This window comes from Diorhabda sublineata, chromosome 4, assembly GCF_026230105.1.
Source record: "Diorhabda sublineata isolate icDioSubl1.1 chromosome 4, icDioSubl1.1, whole genome shotgun sequence".
Taxonomy (NCBI): domain Eukaryota; kingdom Metazoa; phylum Arthropoda; class Insecta; order Coleoptera; family Chrysomelidae; genus Diorhabda; species Diorhabda sublineata.
In genome coordinates this window covers 22,702,351-22,719,129 of record NC_079477.1, presented here as the reverse complement: position 1 = coordinate 22,719,129, position 16,779 = coordinate 22,702,351, and the positions used below count along the sequence as shown (strand labels likewise).

At 31.7% G+C, this 16,779-nt stretch overlaps 1 protein-coding gene across 3 annotated transcripts in view; it reads left to right on the top strand.

The window, feature by feature from the left end:
- LOC130443399 (transcription factor RFX3) overlaps nt 1–16,779 on the top strand; it is a 45,934-nt gene that overhangs the window by 22,122 nt on the left and 7,033 nt on the right. Inside the window, exons 4-12 of one of the 3 annotated variants that reach the window (XM_056777986.1) lie at nt 5,764–5,863; nt 5,920–6,139; nt 8,259–8,369; nt 9,500–9,681; nt 10,789–10,994; nt 11,063–11,249; nt 12,793–13,004; nt 13,068–13,285; nt 14,360–14,722. In XM_056777986.1, coding sequence (XP_056633964.1) covers nt 5,764–5,863; nt 5,920–6,139; nt 8,259–8,369; nt 9,500–9,681; nt 10,789–10,994; nt 11,063–11,249; nt 12,793–13,004; nt 13,068–13,285; nt 14,360–14,722 — 1,799 coding nt within the window. The remainder of the gene's footprint in view (nt 1–5,763; nt 5,864–5,919; nt 6,140–8,258; nt 8,370–9,499; nt 9,682–10,788; nt 10,995–11,062; nt 11,250–12,792; nt 13,005–13,067; nt 13,286–14,359; nt 14,723–16,779) is intronic. The other 2 variants (XM_056777988.1, XM_056777987.1) reach the window with 2 other exon arrangements.

The following is a 16,779-nucleotide window of genomic DNA, read 5'->3' as shown; positions in this document are numbered from 1 at the left end:
TAAATCCGTAGATTAGGGTGGATATGCGAACTTAATCGATTTTTGTTTTATAAACGTTCTCATAGAACCGTAGATATTTTTAAACTTAACCATTAACACCATGACACAAATACAATTACGCCGACTGACGCGCGTTTCTACCAATAAATTTTCGTCTTCTGGCACTTCTGCTTTGCATGCGTATTTGAAAATGTAGTTATTGTTACTAATACTAGACTATTGATATTTTTAATGCTTTCCACCAGAAGCTGCGACTAGGTCTTACACTTCTTTAACACCTTTACAAACCACCGTAGGTAAGAGCACCCTATATTTTAGTTTGGTAGCTATTAAATCCATAATATACATACTCCTATATTGCTAAAAGTATATTTTTCTCGAAAACACACGTTCGATAATAATTTAATGCTAAAAAAATTATATTACGGTCAAAAACGAATGATGTAGATGGCAAGCGTGTACTTGGCGGTTAGATTATGTGTTAACTGGGTCCGTTATTAATATTCAATTTACAAATTCTTACATTTGCGCCGACGCTGACGCCTTAAACAGTTTACGAAGTGTGATTCATGATCGCGATCGCTCGCGATCAAGTTCGCGCTGGAATATGGCCAATTTTTATGTTGGCCGCTCGCGCTCCAGGTCCTATGACTACGATTACAACGTGTCGTCTAAAGAGGAATCAGGAGGAAGAGACGCGAGTCAAAACACTCGTGAATTCCGCTTATCGCTCGAAACGGATGACCATTCCAGCGCGAAGTGCGATTTTCCTCCAGTATAACGCGTGCTATCATACCGCGTGTCTCACGCTCGATACAATATCAAAATTGGAGTGAGAGATACTAGAACTTTCCCCCTCACTGTCCTCTGAGACTACTACGTGTTTGGACCACTGACAGAAGCCTTTGGAGGTCAAAAATTCAACACCGACGACGAGGTAAAGGAGTGCGGACATGGCTGTTCGAGTTGTCCAAGGAATTCTTCGATAACGGTATCAAAAAGCTTCCGGAGAGGTGGCGGTACATCGCATATTAACTAAAATTTTTGACATGGGAAAGCTTTGCACAAGATGGATGCCGCGTTTGCTCGAAATGGAACAAAAACAGCGTCGCGAAGATTTTCCATCGAATGTTTGACAATGTTTCATAAGCTTGGATGAAACGTGGATCCATCACTTTATACCCCCAACAAAAGAATGGACTGAAAAAGGAGAACCAGCTGACAATAGCCGTTTCATCTGCGGGCAAGTTCATGGCGTCGGTTTTTTGGGATTTGTGTGGGATAATTTTCATTAACTATCTTGAAAAAAGGAAAACTATCAATGGCGAGTTTCATGAGAATTTGTTGCATCGTTCGAGCGAAGATATCAAGCAAAATCGGCCGCATTTGGATAAGAAGAAAATGTAGTTTCATCAAAACAATGCACCAGCTCACATATACGTTATTGCAATAACCAAAATTGATGAATTAAACTTTGAATTACTAATTCATGCAACCTATTCGCCAGATTTAGTCCCCTCGGATTATTTTCTATTCACAGACTTGAAAAAATGGCTCGGTGATCAAAGAGATGTTGTCGGTAGTTTTGAGGAGCTTGACGATTCTTATTATAAAAGGTATCGAACTTATTGGATTTCGTGGGGAAAAGTCTATGGGTCTAATACGTAAAATGAATATATTTTTTTTCCAAAATTTTTGTTTTTTTTTGTTGAGCCAGGTACTTTTGAAAGCACCCTCGTACATAACAGTTATTTTCTTTACTTTTTTTTCTTTTCGTGACGAAACAATATGTTTTCATAAATAAATCAACAGTAGAATGTTCAAACTATCTCCAGCAATTTATAGAAAATAACCTTTTACACTGAGGACACCCGGTACATTGAATCACACACCTATACTTATGTACAGTCTATTTACAACTTTTTTTATTATACACAGTATTCTAATTGAACCAAAAAGACCCGAAGAAGTCTACGAAACTCTAAATTTTTCATTTAGATTTTATTCAATTCATTGAAAATAACCTTTTACACTGAGGACACCCGGTACATTGAATCACGCACCTATACTTATGTACAGTCTATTTACAACTTTTTTTATTATACACAGTTTTCTAATTGTACCAAAAAGACCCGAAGAAGTCTACGAAACTCTAAATTTTTCATTTAGATTTTATTCAATTTCTTTTAATTTTCCAACGGACTATATAATTTGATATGCTAGCTTCCAGCTGCATTCTATCAACATAACAATACAACTACCTGATTCCACCTACTGTAATATATACGTTAATTAGAGGATTTTCATTAGATATCAGCTCAATTCGGGCATATCGGATGCATCCCTTCATTTAAGCATCAACAACCCCCCGTGCTTTGACGGATGATACACATTGTAGATACGTTCACCTGATTGGACACGCGACTGACACGCGTCACCTGTGTAGATCGGATTATAGGTGAATCATGTTTTTAGCGTTTCTTATTAGAAGATGTTCAAGAGTGACCCCAGTGGCGTCTTAATTTTTTTTACGAATACTTTTTATTTATAATTTGATATTTTTGAATTGAATATGTTGATGTTAGTCGAGTATGCTTAACGCAAGCGCGTCCGCCATATTAAAATGACGACAATCTAAACACTAAATATGACTGGACAACAAGCAGTTAAATGAAAAATTGCACAAAGTACTTACAGTTTTCTCTTGTGATCAATCAAACATAAGCGATGTCCTTTTGAAGCACTGTTTACTCCAAAACTAACAAACTTTTTGTTAGATTGCTTCTCCGAGTTGTTTAGGGAAAAAATATTTGCCTAACTCAAAATTTAATACGAGCAGAAATAATTAATTTCTTATAAATATAAGTCATAATCGTTAAAACCGTAAGCTAGACAAACCCATTTTATCTATTAAAACCGAAAAACTTTATTAATTTCTTAACCCGAAGTCGTTGAAACAACGGGAGCCATGAATTTTCTACACTTATTAACGCATATATTCAACAATTTTTCGAAAATAATCCTTACGGTATTGAGACAAAGATACGTAAATTGAATCATCCACCGGCAAACGTAGACGCAAGCGAAACTCGACCTGAAGACCATGTGCGAACTTAAAATGCACTTGTTTGATTTCAACCTCTATTTTTATTTTATTTGCACTAATTTAGGCGCCAGTATAAGAGTTTTATATTAAATGAAAAATTGTTATCTATTACTTGTTTTATTGCTACTTTCTTTATAAAACTAAGCGCTGCTAATAAATTTGTAAATAATGTTCACGAAAAACATGTCGGAAGTTGGGGCATGCGCCGAAAAATTTTCCAACTATGACAAATATTTTAAACTCATTATCACGTTTTTTTTTCTAATTTTCACTTTTATAATTGAAAATAAACGAAATTTATTTCTAATTTCTTAAAATTGAAAAGAATCAAACTAAAATTATTTTCGTTATACGTTTATCATTCCCGCGTATTTACCCGATTGGCCATCTCAATATGGCGGCGTGATTTAAATACTACTTTAAATCTGTCACTGTTTCATTTCGTTTCTTTTCTCCGTCACTGTGTCACTGTCACTTTTTTCCGCTTCCCCAAACCTGATAAATCTCTATTTTTCGCGTAACTCTTTGTGATATTAAATCTAGTATTGTATATTTCGGATATATATGTCGTAACAGGTAGGGGAAAAATGAGTTTGTATATATTGTGATCAAATTATGAACACTCGACTTGATCCTTATCGTTCTTTAGTGTCGGCGGGGCTTCATCAGTTACGGTTATATACGATACGATTATTTGACGATATTTGTAGTGTTTGTTATTTACAAGTGTAGTTCGAAATCGGATGGTGATAAGTCTAGAACGGTATGTTCGCGAGTGGTTATTGGAACTCTGTATCTAAATGTCCAACGGTAAAAAGTAGGGATACAATATTTAATTTTTTATATATAAATAATGTTTTGATTTAATATGATTAGTTACAGTAGATATTTTTTTCAAATCATAATGGTTAGGGTTTAAAATAAAATAGAAACTATTAGATTTTTTTTGTCAAAATGGTTTAGATTATTTTTGTCGGAAGTTGTTAGTTTTTTCGAATTTTTAACTTGTTTTCTATGTATTTCTACTAAACCATCTCACGTTTAAACTAATATTTCCAAATTTTTTTAGCACTTTTGAGGTTATATTATTTTTTTTATTTACGGTTTAAATACATAATTTAATTTTAATTTGAGAGTCGCAAAATATCCAATTAAATTATTTTTCAATAAAAGACGCAATGAAAAATTGAAGGTTATGTATGGGTTTACGTTTAGATCGTTCTTTTCGTTTTTCTTGGTTTTTGTTTGCTTTTTATTTTGATATGATTTGCGTAATAGTATACAGGGACTTTAAAACTAGTGTTGCAGTTTTACGAAAATTAAATGAAATACCACTTTTCCCATAATTTTAGTATAAATTTGATAACTATTTATAACTAAATGGAAATATCTATATCCATCAAATAGTTTATTATAAAACAAAAAATAAACTCGGTAGTAAAAAATAACTAAATTTTATTTTACGACGTTACGATTATACATGAAATTTTGCACCTCTCACTCCTAAGAATTGATTCTTACCGAATACCGCGCATTTGTTTTTACAATTAGTGGTAGACATATTTTTACATATTATTTCGCGCCAAATGTACACATATTTGACAGAAAGTTGAATCGACTCTTAAACGAAAATGTTGCACGAAGGTCACAATCAGATGTTTAATGGCGTTGAGATGACAAACAAAAGTTATTAATTTTATTTTAAAATGTTTAGTTTTATGTGTTGTTGATTGTGGAAACAGTGGAATGAGTGATAATATAGTGATTTCTATCGAAATTTCTTTAGTATTGAAGTTGGCGACGCTTCAAAACAAGTGAATCAATAAATTTAATACCAACGATTTTTTTTTTATAAAAATACGAATGTAACAAAACTTGTAAAAATAAATCTAAATGGAAGATATGGAAACTGAAAATTTGTGAAACTTTGAAAAAACTCATTGATAGTTTTTTCGAAATAGAAAAAAATAACAAAACTATACGTGAAGTACTACAGGTAAAAATAATGCATAAATTATTATAAACATTTATTGTTTAATATATTTGAAGGTTAGTATTAGATCAAAAATTGTTATGGAATCCAAGTTTTGCTAGTGTTACTCTTGGTCGTAAGTTATTAGACAATGGGACAATGTTTTAAAGTTTTTAAATTTTGATGTAATTATTGCTGGTAATACACTTTGATTTTGATGACACATCATTTGCCATGGCAGAACTGAGCCTTTTTATGAAACTAAAAATAAAATGTGAAAAATAGCCATGACATACAGGGCTTCAATTTATTTTAAAAAACTGCTGTTTTACAATGCCTATAAACCACGTAGCTGTTAAAAAAATGATTTTATTTGGCTTACAAATGCTAATTTCTCACTGTTGATATTTATATAATAAATATGTTATAGAAAACGTAAAATATTGTGAAAAAAAATTACGTAGCACGTAGCATCGGGCAATATGGAGTCATGGGAAAAGTTAAATTAGGCTACGTTAGGGGAGGGAGGGGCCTAAAAGGACGCTCCCATATGAGTTGTTTTTGTAGGGATTTCTCTATATAAACAAATTTATTAGTTTTGAGATTATTTAGAGTTAGGGGAGGAAGAAAATTATAACAAAACAATTTAAACGAACAATTGTGGAGTTGTGTATTTTTCTTGTAGTAGCGGAAGGTGACAGTGTGGCTTCTCATCAAGGCTACCACATCCAATATGTCGAACCGGAAATATACGCTACCCAAACGAACGGCGGACAGGCACAGATGTAAGTAGGAGTATTACAACTTTTCGTGATCCGGATCAATATATCGATATTTCCAGGGCGTATCCGGTTTATACAGTCGGAGAATCGGCGACCCTTTATCCGATTACGAACGCTGGACAGGGACAAGGTCAATATTATGCAGCTACGAATTCCGGTACGACAACTGTTACGGGTACCGTCGGTTATACCACAACCGGAGGACAGTACGTAGTTCAGCACGCCGTGGATCCGGAGTCTCTCATCTCTAACAGGGTATCACCTCAAACTACTAGTGCGGTAAGGCTTTGTTCGGTTGTAATCGACAATTAGTACTGACCGATATTTTAGATTGTAGAATAAAAGTAGTATTTTTACAGATTTTTCACAGGGTATAGTATTTAATTTAGTTTCATTTATTTTATCTAAAATTTCGTTAGTTGTCATTAAATAATTCTGTGATATTCATAGCGAACTGTTTGCAACGTTAAAAATTACACTGTCTGGTCCTTCGAGCCTTCATTTAGTTTATAACCGGCTCGAAAGACCAGACAGTGTAGTAAATAGTGTGTTTAGTATTCTAAATCTTATATCAACTCTTCATATTGAATGTTGGGTATATAAAATTGTTGAAGTAGCTGATTTCATCAGTACTGACTGTAGGTTACATCAGAAAACAGCCAATTTTAAAAGATATAACTAAAATTGAAATAATAATAACAATATTTTATTCTTTTTAACAGTTTACGGACTCTGGTGGATTTTTTTTTTCAAATTAAAACGTCTTTTTAGTCAAATTTTCCATCTCCAAATTTGAATTTTCGATTAATTTAATTTAAAAATTGATTATAGCTCGAGTGAAAATATCAAGGCAGGTGGAATTGTTACAAGCTCGAAAATAATGAATTTTTCATAAAAAAAAAACTTTTTACTTTTTTACAACCAAATTTGTTTCAGCTTGCACTTATTAAATCCAAAAAAAAATTTGTAATTTAATAATTCTCCTTTATACAGGGTATACCAAAAACAAATCGTTGTATTTTGGGTCGCTGCTATTCGTACTTTTTTCCGGTAGGAAATTTTGTAGTAGATTTGGAAAAATATTTTTTCAATTCCAAAATAGCCGCTACGGGTCGTAAAGCGTCATCTGGAATTTCCAATGAAAATCATCAAGAAAACCTTTTTAATTATATAAGTTAATTTCTTTAGGATTTAAGCAAATAATTTTTAGAAACAAAAGTTTTCATTTTTCGATATTTATTATCAAAATATTGAATATTATCAAAATAATAGATTAAATTATCTTACCAGAAACGAAATTTTCAATTTTTACATGAATATTTCAGTTTTTTTTCAAATTTTTCTACATTCAAATATAAACAAACTTTCAAGCTTCATCTTTGTATTTTTATGAGTTGGCTGTCATCTGTCAACAGTTTCAAAATGGAAGTATACCAAAAAAAAGCAAATCGTAGTATTTCGGGCGCTATTATTCGTAGTTTTTTCCGGTAGGAATTTTTATTACTAAAATGACCAAAAAGTAGACCTTGAAAAGATTTTTTTCAATTCCAAGATGGTCGCTACGGGTCGTAAAGCGCCATCTAGAATTTCCAATGGAAATCGCCCAGTAAACCTGGCCCACAATGTGAACTATTCCAGTAAATGTATCAAAACAAAATTAAATTCCAGTGAATTTTTTTAATAAAATAAAGTGACGAGGGTTGATTCAAAGTTTCTTTTTAATTTATTAACTTCTGAGCTAATTTTTCCCGTTCCTAGTCTTCTAAATATCAAAACGTTTATTATATATTATATTATATTTAAGAATATTTTCTTCAGTTTTCTTTTACCCAATTTATACAATTCGGGGAAGAACCTGTAATCACATGATGTTAAATCTAGTAAGTTGGGTGGATATTGAATCATTTCAACAACTTCGCCCCCCGTATCATCATTATGCCGTTCAATCTCTTGGATTATGGATAGCGCTTTGTGCGCCTACAAATCCCTTTATTGGGGTGAAGTACTCCCCTTGTTTTTGTCGTTATAGTCTTTTTGTTGGTCCTGGTTTTGTTTGTCAGTTTTCTCCATTCGTTCCGTTTCAGTATTTTGCTTTCGCCCCCCGTATATTCCGCGTTCTGTTTCACACTTTATTAATAAAATTGCCAACAACTAACAGTGACCAAGATACAGCTTTTCGCATTCATTTATCTGGCAACCTTTTACGGTGTTGCGAATCCACCGGAGCCCGGAACGGTACATGAAATCTAATTTTCCGAATACATTTGTGACACAATAAAAAAGATGTACGTAAATTTTGATATGTAACGATCGTTTTTGTGTTATGAATTGTATTTTGCGATTAATTAATTAACTGATTTGATATAACTAATCGCTTTTGTAATTATGGGCGGTGCAGGAAACGAGTTACGTTGCTACAGCGACAGTGCATGCTTCTCAGCCTTCGGTAGTTACAGGTGAAGACGTAGGATCAGCCCTGGGACACGCCACAAGGGTGTCTCCGGCCACCGTAAGTTGCCGGCTTTATCTACTAACACGTTTTTTGTTTGTAGCACAAAAAAATTGAATCGCGAGCTATCTTTTAGTGCATGTGGTAGTTTTTGTCTACTAAAGCTTGAATCCGACAAATTAATTGTTTTTGTTCGATTTTACGGGTACAGGGTGTCCCGAAATTGAAATGAGTGTGTTTGTTTTTTAGTTGCCACAGTTCCTCAATTCTAATTATTACTCCCATCATCATTCGATAACCCCCTGTATAAATTACTTCGTTTGTTAATGAGATCCCACTTTTAATTCAATAATTTCAGCTTATTTTCGTTTTTGAAACTTTGTAGGTCTGTTTGACATTCAATTATTACACTTTTATTTATATACACTGTATATATATTGTAACATTATCATTTGATCACCCTCTATATAGAATAATTCATTTCTTAATGAGATCCCACTTTTAATCCAATACTTCCAGCTTATTTTCGTTTTTGAAACTTTGTAGGTCTGTTTGACATTCAATTATTACACTTTTATTTATCTCCACTGTATATTTGTCGTACTATTATCATTCAATCACCCCCTGTATAAAATACTGCGTTTTTTAATCAGATCCTACTTTTATTTCAATAATTCCATCTTATTTTCGACTTTTAACACCTTGTAGGTTTGTTTGACATTCAATTAGTATATATATATATATATATATATATATATATATATATTGTACCCCCTGTATAGAATAATTCATTTCTTAATGAGATCCTACTTTTAATCCAATACTTTCAGCTTGTTTTCGTTTTTGAAACCTTGTAGGTCTTCTTGACATATAATCATTTCACTTTTATTTTTCCTCACTGTATATATATATATATATATATATATATATATATATATATATATATATATATATATATATATATATATATATATATGTATATATGTATGTATCATTATCATTTGATATGTATGTGTATGTATTATTTTTCGAACACTTCCTGTATATAATCCATATCTATAAGAGTCTACAGCCAATTTAATTTTTGCAACTTATCACATGTCCATTGCTTATAGAATCGGTTCTTTGTTGTTTGAGGACGCCCTGTATTTGGGTTTGGATAAGATTTAAACTTTTTTTTAATTGAAAAGGTTCAATGGTTATTGGAAAATTATGAAACTGCTGAAGGTGTTTCGCTACCTCGATCTACTTTATACGCTCACTACCTCAGGCATTGCGCCGATAACAAATTGGAACCCGTAAACGCGGCTTCCTTCGGGAAACTAATAAGATCCGTATTTTTGGGATTGAGAACGAGACGTCTAGGAACCAGGTGGGTACCAATCTATAGGATTCATTTTGTTTACATTGTAACTTTGAAGCGTAATGGTTTTTAACTTTTTTTCCATTTTTTACGAGACTTTTTATAATATATCAACATAATATTTGAGAAACAAAAACAGAAAAATCATTTATGGTATCGATTTTTATTTATACAAGTTAAGGATGTAAATAAATAACAATCTTTATTTTTTGAAAGGAAAGTTTTTATTTTTCGGTATTTATTATCAAAATATTGAATATTATCAAGACTATAGGTTTAATTAACTTACCAGAAACGAAATTTGCAGTTTTTTACATGAATATTTCTGTTTATTTTTTAATTTTTCCACATTCAAATATAAACAAACTTTCAAGCTTCATCTTTGTATTTTTATGAGTTGGCTGTCATCTGTCAACACGTCAACAGTTTTATTATGGTAGCGCGGTAAATTTAAATAAAAACTTGTTTGATTACATTGGGTGAACGTTGTTTATATACAGGGTGTCTCGTACAAACTCTGATACAAAACAAATACTTATAGGGAAGTCCAAAATGTATCCAGTTACATCCCTTTTTTTCCCGTTTGAACTTAAATGCAATGTCTACTCTGCAGTGTTGCCACGTGTTATATAAATGAATACGAAACTGATTTTAATTTTTTTTAAATTAACATTTTATGATTAAAAATCAAATTAATTCAAACTTTACATTTCATTTATCATCTTTAGTAACCAGTACCTTTCTAAATATTATTTATCAAGTACAGATACATAGCAGAGGCGTATAGGGGCGCTCAAAATATGACAATTCACCTCCATACCAAGTAGCTCCTTTAGGTCTCAAATAGTCCCCGAAATTTCGAAAAAAATTAATTTCTTCATAACCAAATTTGGTACATTGTTGAGGGCATAAAGTAATTAGAAGTTGAATCGTTCTGAGGGGTTAATTAAGAGTGGTATAATCTAAAAATTTTCATCTGTCAGTCGATTGACGTGACAACTTAACTTTCTTCTCTTTTATTCTATAAATTATGTATAGGCGGGACACGAGAGCTATTTATGAGTTCTTAGTATATTACACTTTTGTTTAAGAGTTTTTCATTGATGCTTTCATTAGGGGAAACTCGAAATATCACTACTACGGCATCCGAGTTAAACCCGGTTCTCCTTTGATGAATCTGGAAGATCAAAGTAGTCGAGTGGTTCTAAATAGTTCGAGTACCAACGGTAAAGCTCAAGGTACCGTTAGACCTTTCAAACGAAGCTCGGAATCGTCCGATTCCATATCGAATTCCGGGTTATCGCAACACATCGGTTATTTAGGTTAGTTGGTAATAAAAAAATGTATTGATTTAATTCGGTAACCGATTTTTTTCTTTGGTCATGTGTAGGTGATGGTAGTACTGCCATTCCAGTATTTCCTGATATACAATTCGATGAACCGTTACCTGACGAATGTGGCTTCGATGATGTGGATACTTTGAAATCTATTTACAGGGAACATTTGGAAGCGTTTTTGGATGCAATTTTGAGTCTCGAATTTGCGACTGTCGAATCGCTTTGGAGGGAATTTTGGAGGTATTTTTATCAATAATTTTTGTATTATATATGTGATAGGGTGGCACAAAAAAACGATTTTTTTCGAGACTCATACCAAACGGCAGGCAAAAAAAGATTTATTTATTTAAGTACTTATCTTTGAGACTGAAAAATTTTTCTTGTAGAAAGAACTGAAATAATGAGAAAAATAATTGGAAAAAATCGCTTTTTGACGAGATTGAAAATTTTAAAAATTGGAATGACCTTTAAATATTAAAATTTCGAGGTTTTCGGGATCTTTATCATTTTTCTTATAGAAAAAACTGGAATAATGAGAAAAATAATTGGAATAAAATCGATTTTTGACAAGTTTAAAAATTTGGAGTGACCTTTGAATATTAAAATTTCGAAGTTTTCAGGATCTTTATCATTTTTTTTGTAGAAAGAACTGAAATAATGAGAAAAATAATTGAAAAAAATCGATTTTAGAAATTTTTCAAAATTTTAAAATTGGTGTGGCCTTTAAATATTAAAATTTCGAGGTTTTCAGAATCTATCATTTTTCTTGTAGAAAAAACTGAAATAATGAGAAAAATAATTGGAATAAAATCGATTTTTGACAAGTTTAAAAATTTAAAAATTGGAATGACCTTTAAATATTAAAATTTCGAGGTTTTCGGGATCTTTATCATTTTTCTTATAGAAAAAACTGGAATAATGAGAAAAATAATTGGGATAAAATCGATTTTTGACAAGTTTAAAAATTTGGAGTGACCTTTGAATATTAAAATTTCGAAGTTTTCAGGATCTTTATCATTTTTTTTGTAGAAAGAACTGAAATAATGAGAAAAATAATTGAAAAAAATCGATTTTTGACGATTTTAGAAATTTTTCAAAATTTTAAAATTGGTGTGGCCTTTAAATATTAAAATTTCGAGGTTTTTAGGGATCTTTATCATTTTTCTTGTAGAAAAAACTGAAATAATGAGAAAAATAATTGAAAAAAATCGATTTTTGACGATTTTAGAAATTTTTCAAAATTTTAAAATTGGTGTGGCTTTTAAATATTAAAATTTCGAGGTTTTCTGGATCTCTATCATTTTTCTTATAGAAAAAACTGAAATAATGAGAAAAATAATTGGAATAAAATCGATTTTTGACAAGTTTAAAAATTTAAAAATTTGGAGTGACCTCTAAATATTAAAATTTCGAAGTTTTCAGGATCTTTATCATTTTTTTTTTGTAGAAAGAACTGAAATAATCAGTAAAATAATCGAAAAAATCGATTTTTGACGATTTTACAAATTTTGTAAAATTTTAAAAATTAGAATGACCTTTATAAATAGTAAAATTTTGAGGTTTTCAGGATGTTTATCATATTTCTTTTAGAAAGAACTAAAATAATGAGAAAAATAATTTAAAAAATCCTTTTTTGACGATTTTAGAAATTTTTACCTTTAAAAAAAATTTCTTACTTTCCGTTTCAGAGGGGGCTCTTAAACATTATAATCTTACATATTTTGGTACCAAACCTGAAAAAAAATTTTTTTGGACCACCCTAATATATATAAATATTTTTTAGGTCGCAGTATAACAATAACAGCGACGAATGCGAAGAAGAAAAATATCTCTCGAAATCGAAATTATTTTCTTTATGCAATTTGGAACCCGTTCAACATTTCATGCGACAAGTCGATCTGATTTTTTACCAGAATCTCATTCAAGTTTTGGTACCCGACGTTTTGAAACCCATACCGGCCACTTTGACTCAGAGTATACGGAATTTTGCCAAAAGTAACATTAACATCGATATCGAATCTTCGATTACTTCAACCGACTTTTTTGTTTTTGTTGTAGATTTAGAAAATTGGTTGACGAGTGCTATGGCTGGAGCTCCGCAGGCCATGCTCCAAATAAAACTCACCGCGGTGTCGGCGTTTAGCAGCAGTTTGAGACGCTACACTTCCCTCAATCATCTTGCTCAAGCAGCCAGAGCCGTGTTGCACAATAGCAACCAAATCGGACAAATGTTGGCGGATTTGAACCGAGTGGATTTCCATAGCGTTAGAGAACAGGTAAACACATCAAACAATTCGAAAAAAAAAAAATCATTGAAATTAAAAACAGGTTCTTCGAATATAATCTAGAGTATTCCAGAATGTTTAATCGTATAGGTAAAGGCAAAGTTACACTGCCCTGTCTTGATAATCATTCGCTATATGCTACAGATAGAAATTTGATCATTTCCATATCGAATCAGATACTTGAGGTTCCAGGAATCATGATCACGATATACCCCCTTGGAGTAGTTAATAATACATTTAAACTATCGCCAATTTACTCCAACAAACACCAAGGTAGTCTCTTCTTGTTATCCAACAACATCCGTTGGATCTTCACCAATTATTATCCATCGAAAAGTCTTCCTATAACGATTGTTTATGTTGTTCTTATCACCGACATACCTTTAAATCGATCCAAAGTAGCAGTAATATGAAATAGATCTTTTGTGGAGACACCTTGATACCAGATTTTGTTGATGCGACTTCCTGTATCTGTTGTTGGTGTTCAATTATCACCCTTCTAGTTCTTCTATCAAGAATCTACCTGATTTGTTGCAGGGAAATCTTCTCATAATTCAACACTTGGTATCAATTTGGAGCCGTTCAAAAATTCAATTTCTATACTTTTACTTGTCGTATCTTCGTATTATTTTCGAATATTCTTCCGGAATTCACGAGAATGCTTCAAAATGTTCGATAACTCTATAATCATATAGGTAAATACCTGAACAATTACTCTGTTTGGTCTTTCGTGCCTTAGGTTTATTTCCGGCTCGAAGGGCCAGAAACGCTGTAATTGTACTGGTACTAAGGTCATGAACACTGGTTACGAGAGATAAATCTGTTGATAGGTTAAATTTCGATATAAATTTTGCATAAAATCAAGTTATTACATCTTTAAGTGTACAATGAATTGAAATTTTTCTTTATTCAATCCAATTTAATGTCACGAATCGTTACTAATATTTGTATACTGTTTAGTACACTTACAATTAACCTGTCTGGTCCTTCGAGCCTTCATTAGGTTTATATCGGTTCGAAGGACCAATGGCTTTAAGTGATCAATTATTATTGAATATGTTATAGGCATCGTGGGTATGTCAGTGCGATAACGATTTAGTGGCCCGTTTCGAAAACGATTTTAAATTGACGCTGCAACAACAAAACTCCTTGGAGCAATGGGCGTCTTGGTTAAAAAATGTCGTAAAAAGCGCTCTGAAGCCTTACGAAGGCAAACCGAGCTTCTCGAAAGCGGCAAGACAATTTTTACTCAAATGGAGCTTCTACAGTTCAATGGTAATAAGAGATTTAACGCTTAGATCGGCGGCTAGTTTCGGTAGTTTTCATTTAATCAGGTTGCTCTACGATGAATACATGTTTTATTTGATTGAACATCAAGTAGCCGAAGCCACTGGAGTCGTACCTATTGCCGTTATTTTGGAAGGAATAGTAAGTTTTTGATTGTTTTTATAACTTTTTGAGAGAGAAAAAAATGTATACTGCTATGAGTGCTTTTACATCACGATTAGTATAAAACTTTACCGCTTACAATAGTTGTAGTAGTTCAAATAATACTATAACCTTAGAAAACACAGCACTCGCTAAAAATTGACTTAAGACATGTCAACCATATTTATAGTAGTTCAAATAGTACTGTAGAATATAAAAACGAGTGATTTACTAAAAACTGACATGACATTTGGTAACCAATAAAAAGATTTATACATAATAACTTCTAAGTATTCAATAATTGAGGAAAAGTTTTGCACTTCGAGGTTATCTTAAACTATTAAGATGATATTAGTTTCGAAAAATCCCCTTATACAAAATTTATTTCGATACAGTATAATTTATTAACGTCAAGAAACATTATGTGAATTGTTAATCATTATAAGTGATTTTATATCAACATTCGTATTTAATTTTCCTACTTACAATATTTATAGTAGCTCAAATAGCATTAACCTTGAAAAATGCGTCGTTTGCTAAAAACTGCCTAATGACATTTGACAACCAGTTTTCTAGTATTTGAGACATTTGGCAACCAAAATAAAGATTTATACGTGATATTGAAATTGTCTTAAATTATTAAGATATTTTAAAGGAATTTATTTCGAAAAATTTCCTAATACAAAATTCAATTGAATATTTATTTTGAAGCGATACAATTTATCAACGTTAAAAAACATTTAAATTATTAACCGTTATAAGTGTTTTTATACCTTAATTTGACTACAACTTTACTAATTACAATATTTATAATAGCTCAAATAACACAACCTTTTAAAAACTGCCTTATGACATTTGACAGTCAAAATAGATTTATACATAATAACTTATTAGTAGTGATTAGTGATAAATGAGGAAAAATTACGCATTTCAAAATTATTTGCGCGCCCTAATTGATTTACTTTTCGGTTCCAGTTAGCTCTTTTTGTTTTGACTGGTTTTTCCAGAGCTTTTTAAAGGGCTTTTATAGTATTGATAACGTAACGGTTTTTTTTTAAATACTTCAGATGTGTCTTCTAAACCCTCTTATCGATTGATATAAATACTAATATTGATTTTACTGTGGATACAATTTCAGATATTATGAAAGAAAATTTGACATTTATTGTCAACAAAATGGAAAAGTTGAAGTTTACTTTTCAAGTGAAACCAACAACAGACGGAAAGTCAAACTATATCGCCATAACCGCAATTGTGACTGAAGATGAAAAATATTTCCTCATTCCTGAAGAATTCCAAGCTATTTCACAGCACACATATATTCAAACTTCGAAAACTTTTATCACAGTGAAAAATACATTAAAAAAAAGACATCAAACTAGAAGTGTTTGGATAAAAACAACAGAGGATATATTAAAAACATATGTTGATGAGGATGGCAATATGATTTTTCAGAACCAATTTCTAGAGGAAACTACCAAAGAACAATTGACTATCGTAAGCAAAACGTGTTCAGAAGATCCTATAGCCAAAATTTTAGAGAAATTAATAGAAAACCAGGAGAAAAAAGAAAAACAAAGCATAAAGAAGCTAGCTGACAAGTTTGTAATTGAAAAATTTGATGGAAAGAGTTCAAATGCAAATCAGTGGATGGAAGTATTTGAAAAAGAATGTGAAAGGTTCAATGTATTAAAAGACAAGAAAGAAATTGAGAATCAAATTGCAAAATTATTGGAAAAAAATATAATAGAAGAATCATATAGCCCATTCGCAGCACCGGTCACATTAGCATATAAAAGAGAAGAAGATAAAAAATCAAGATTGTGCATTGATTTTCGAGACTTAAATAAAATAGTTGTGCCTCAGTCACAGCCATTCCCTCTTATTGAAGACCTAATATTATAGACAAGGGACTGCAAGTTTTTCTCAACACTAGACCTAAATTCAGCGTTTTGGTCTATACCTTTGCGTGTAACTGACAGATACAAAACTGCATTTGTGACACAGGAGGGGCACTGCGAATGGACCTGCATACCATTTGGATTAAAAACATCTCC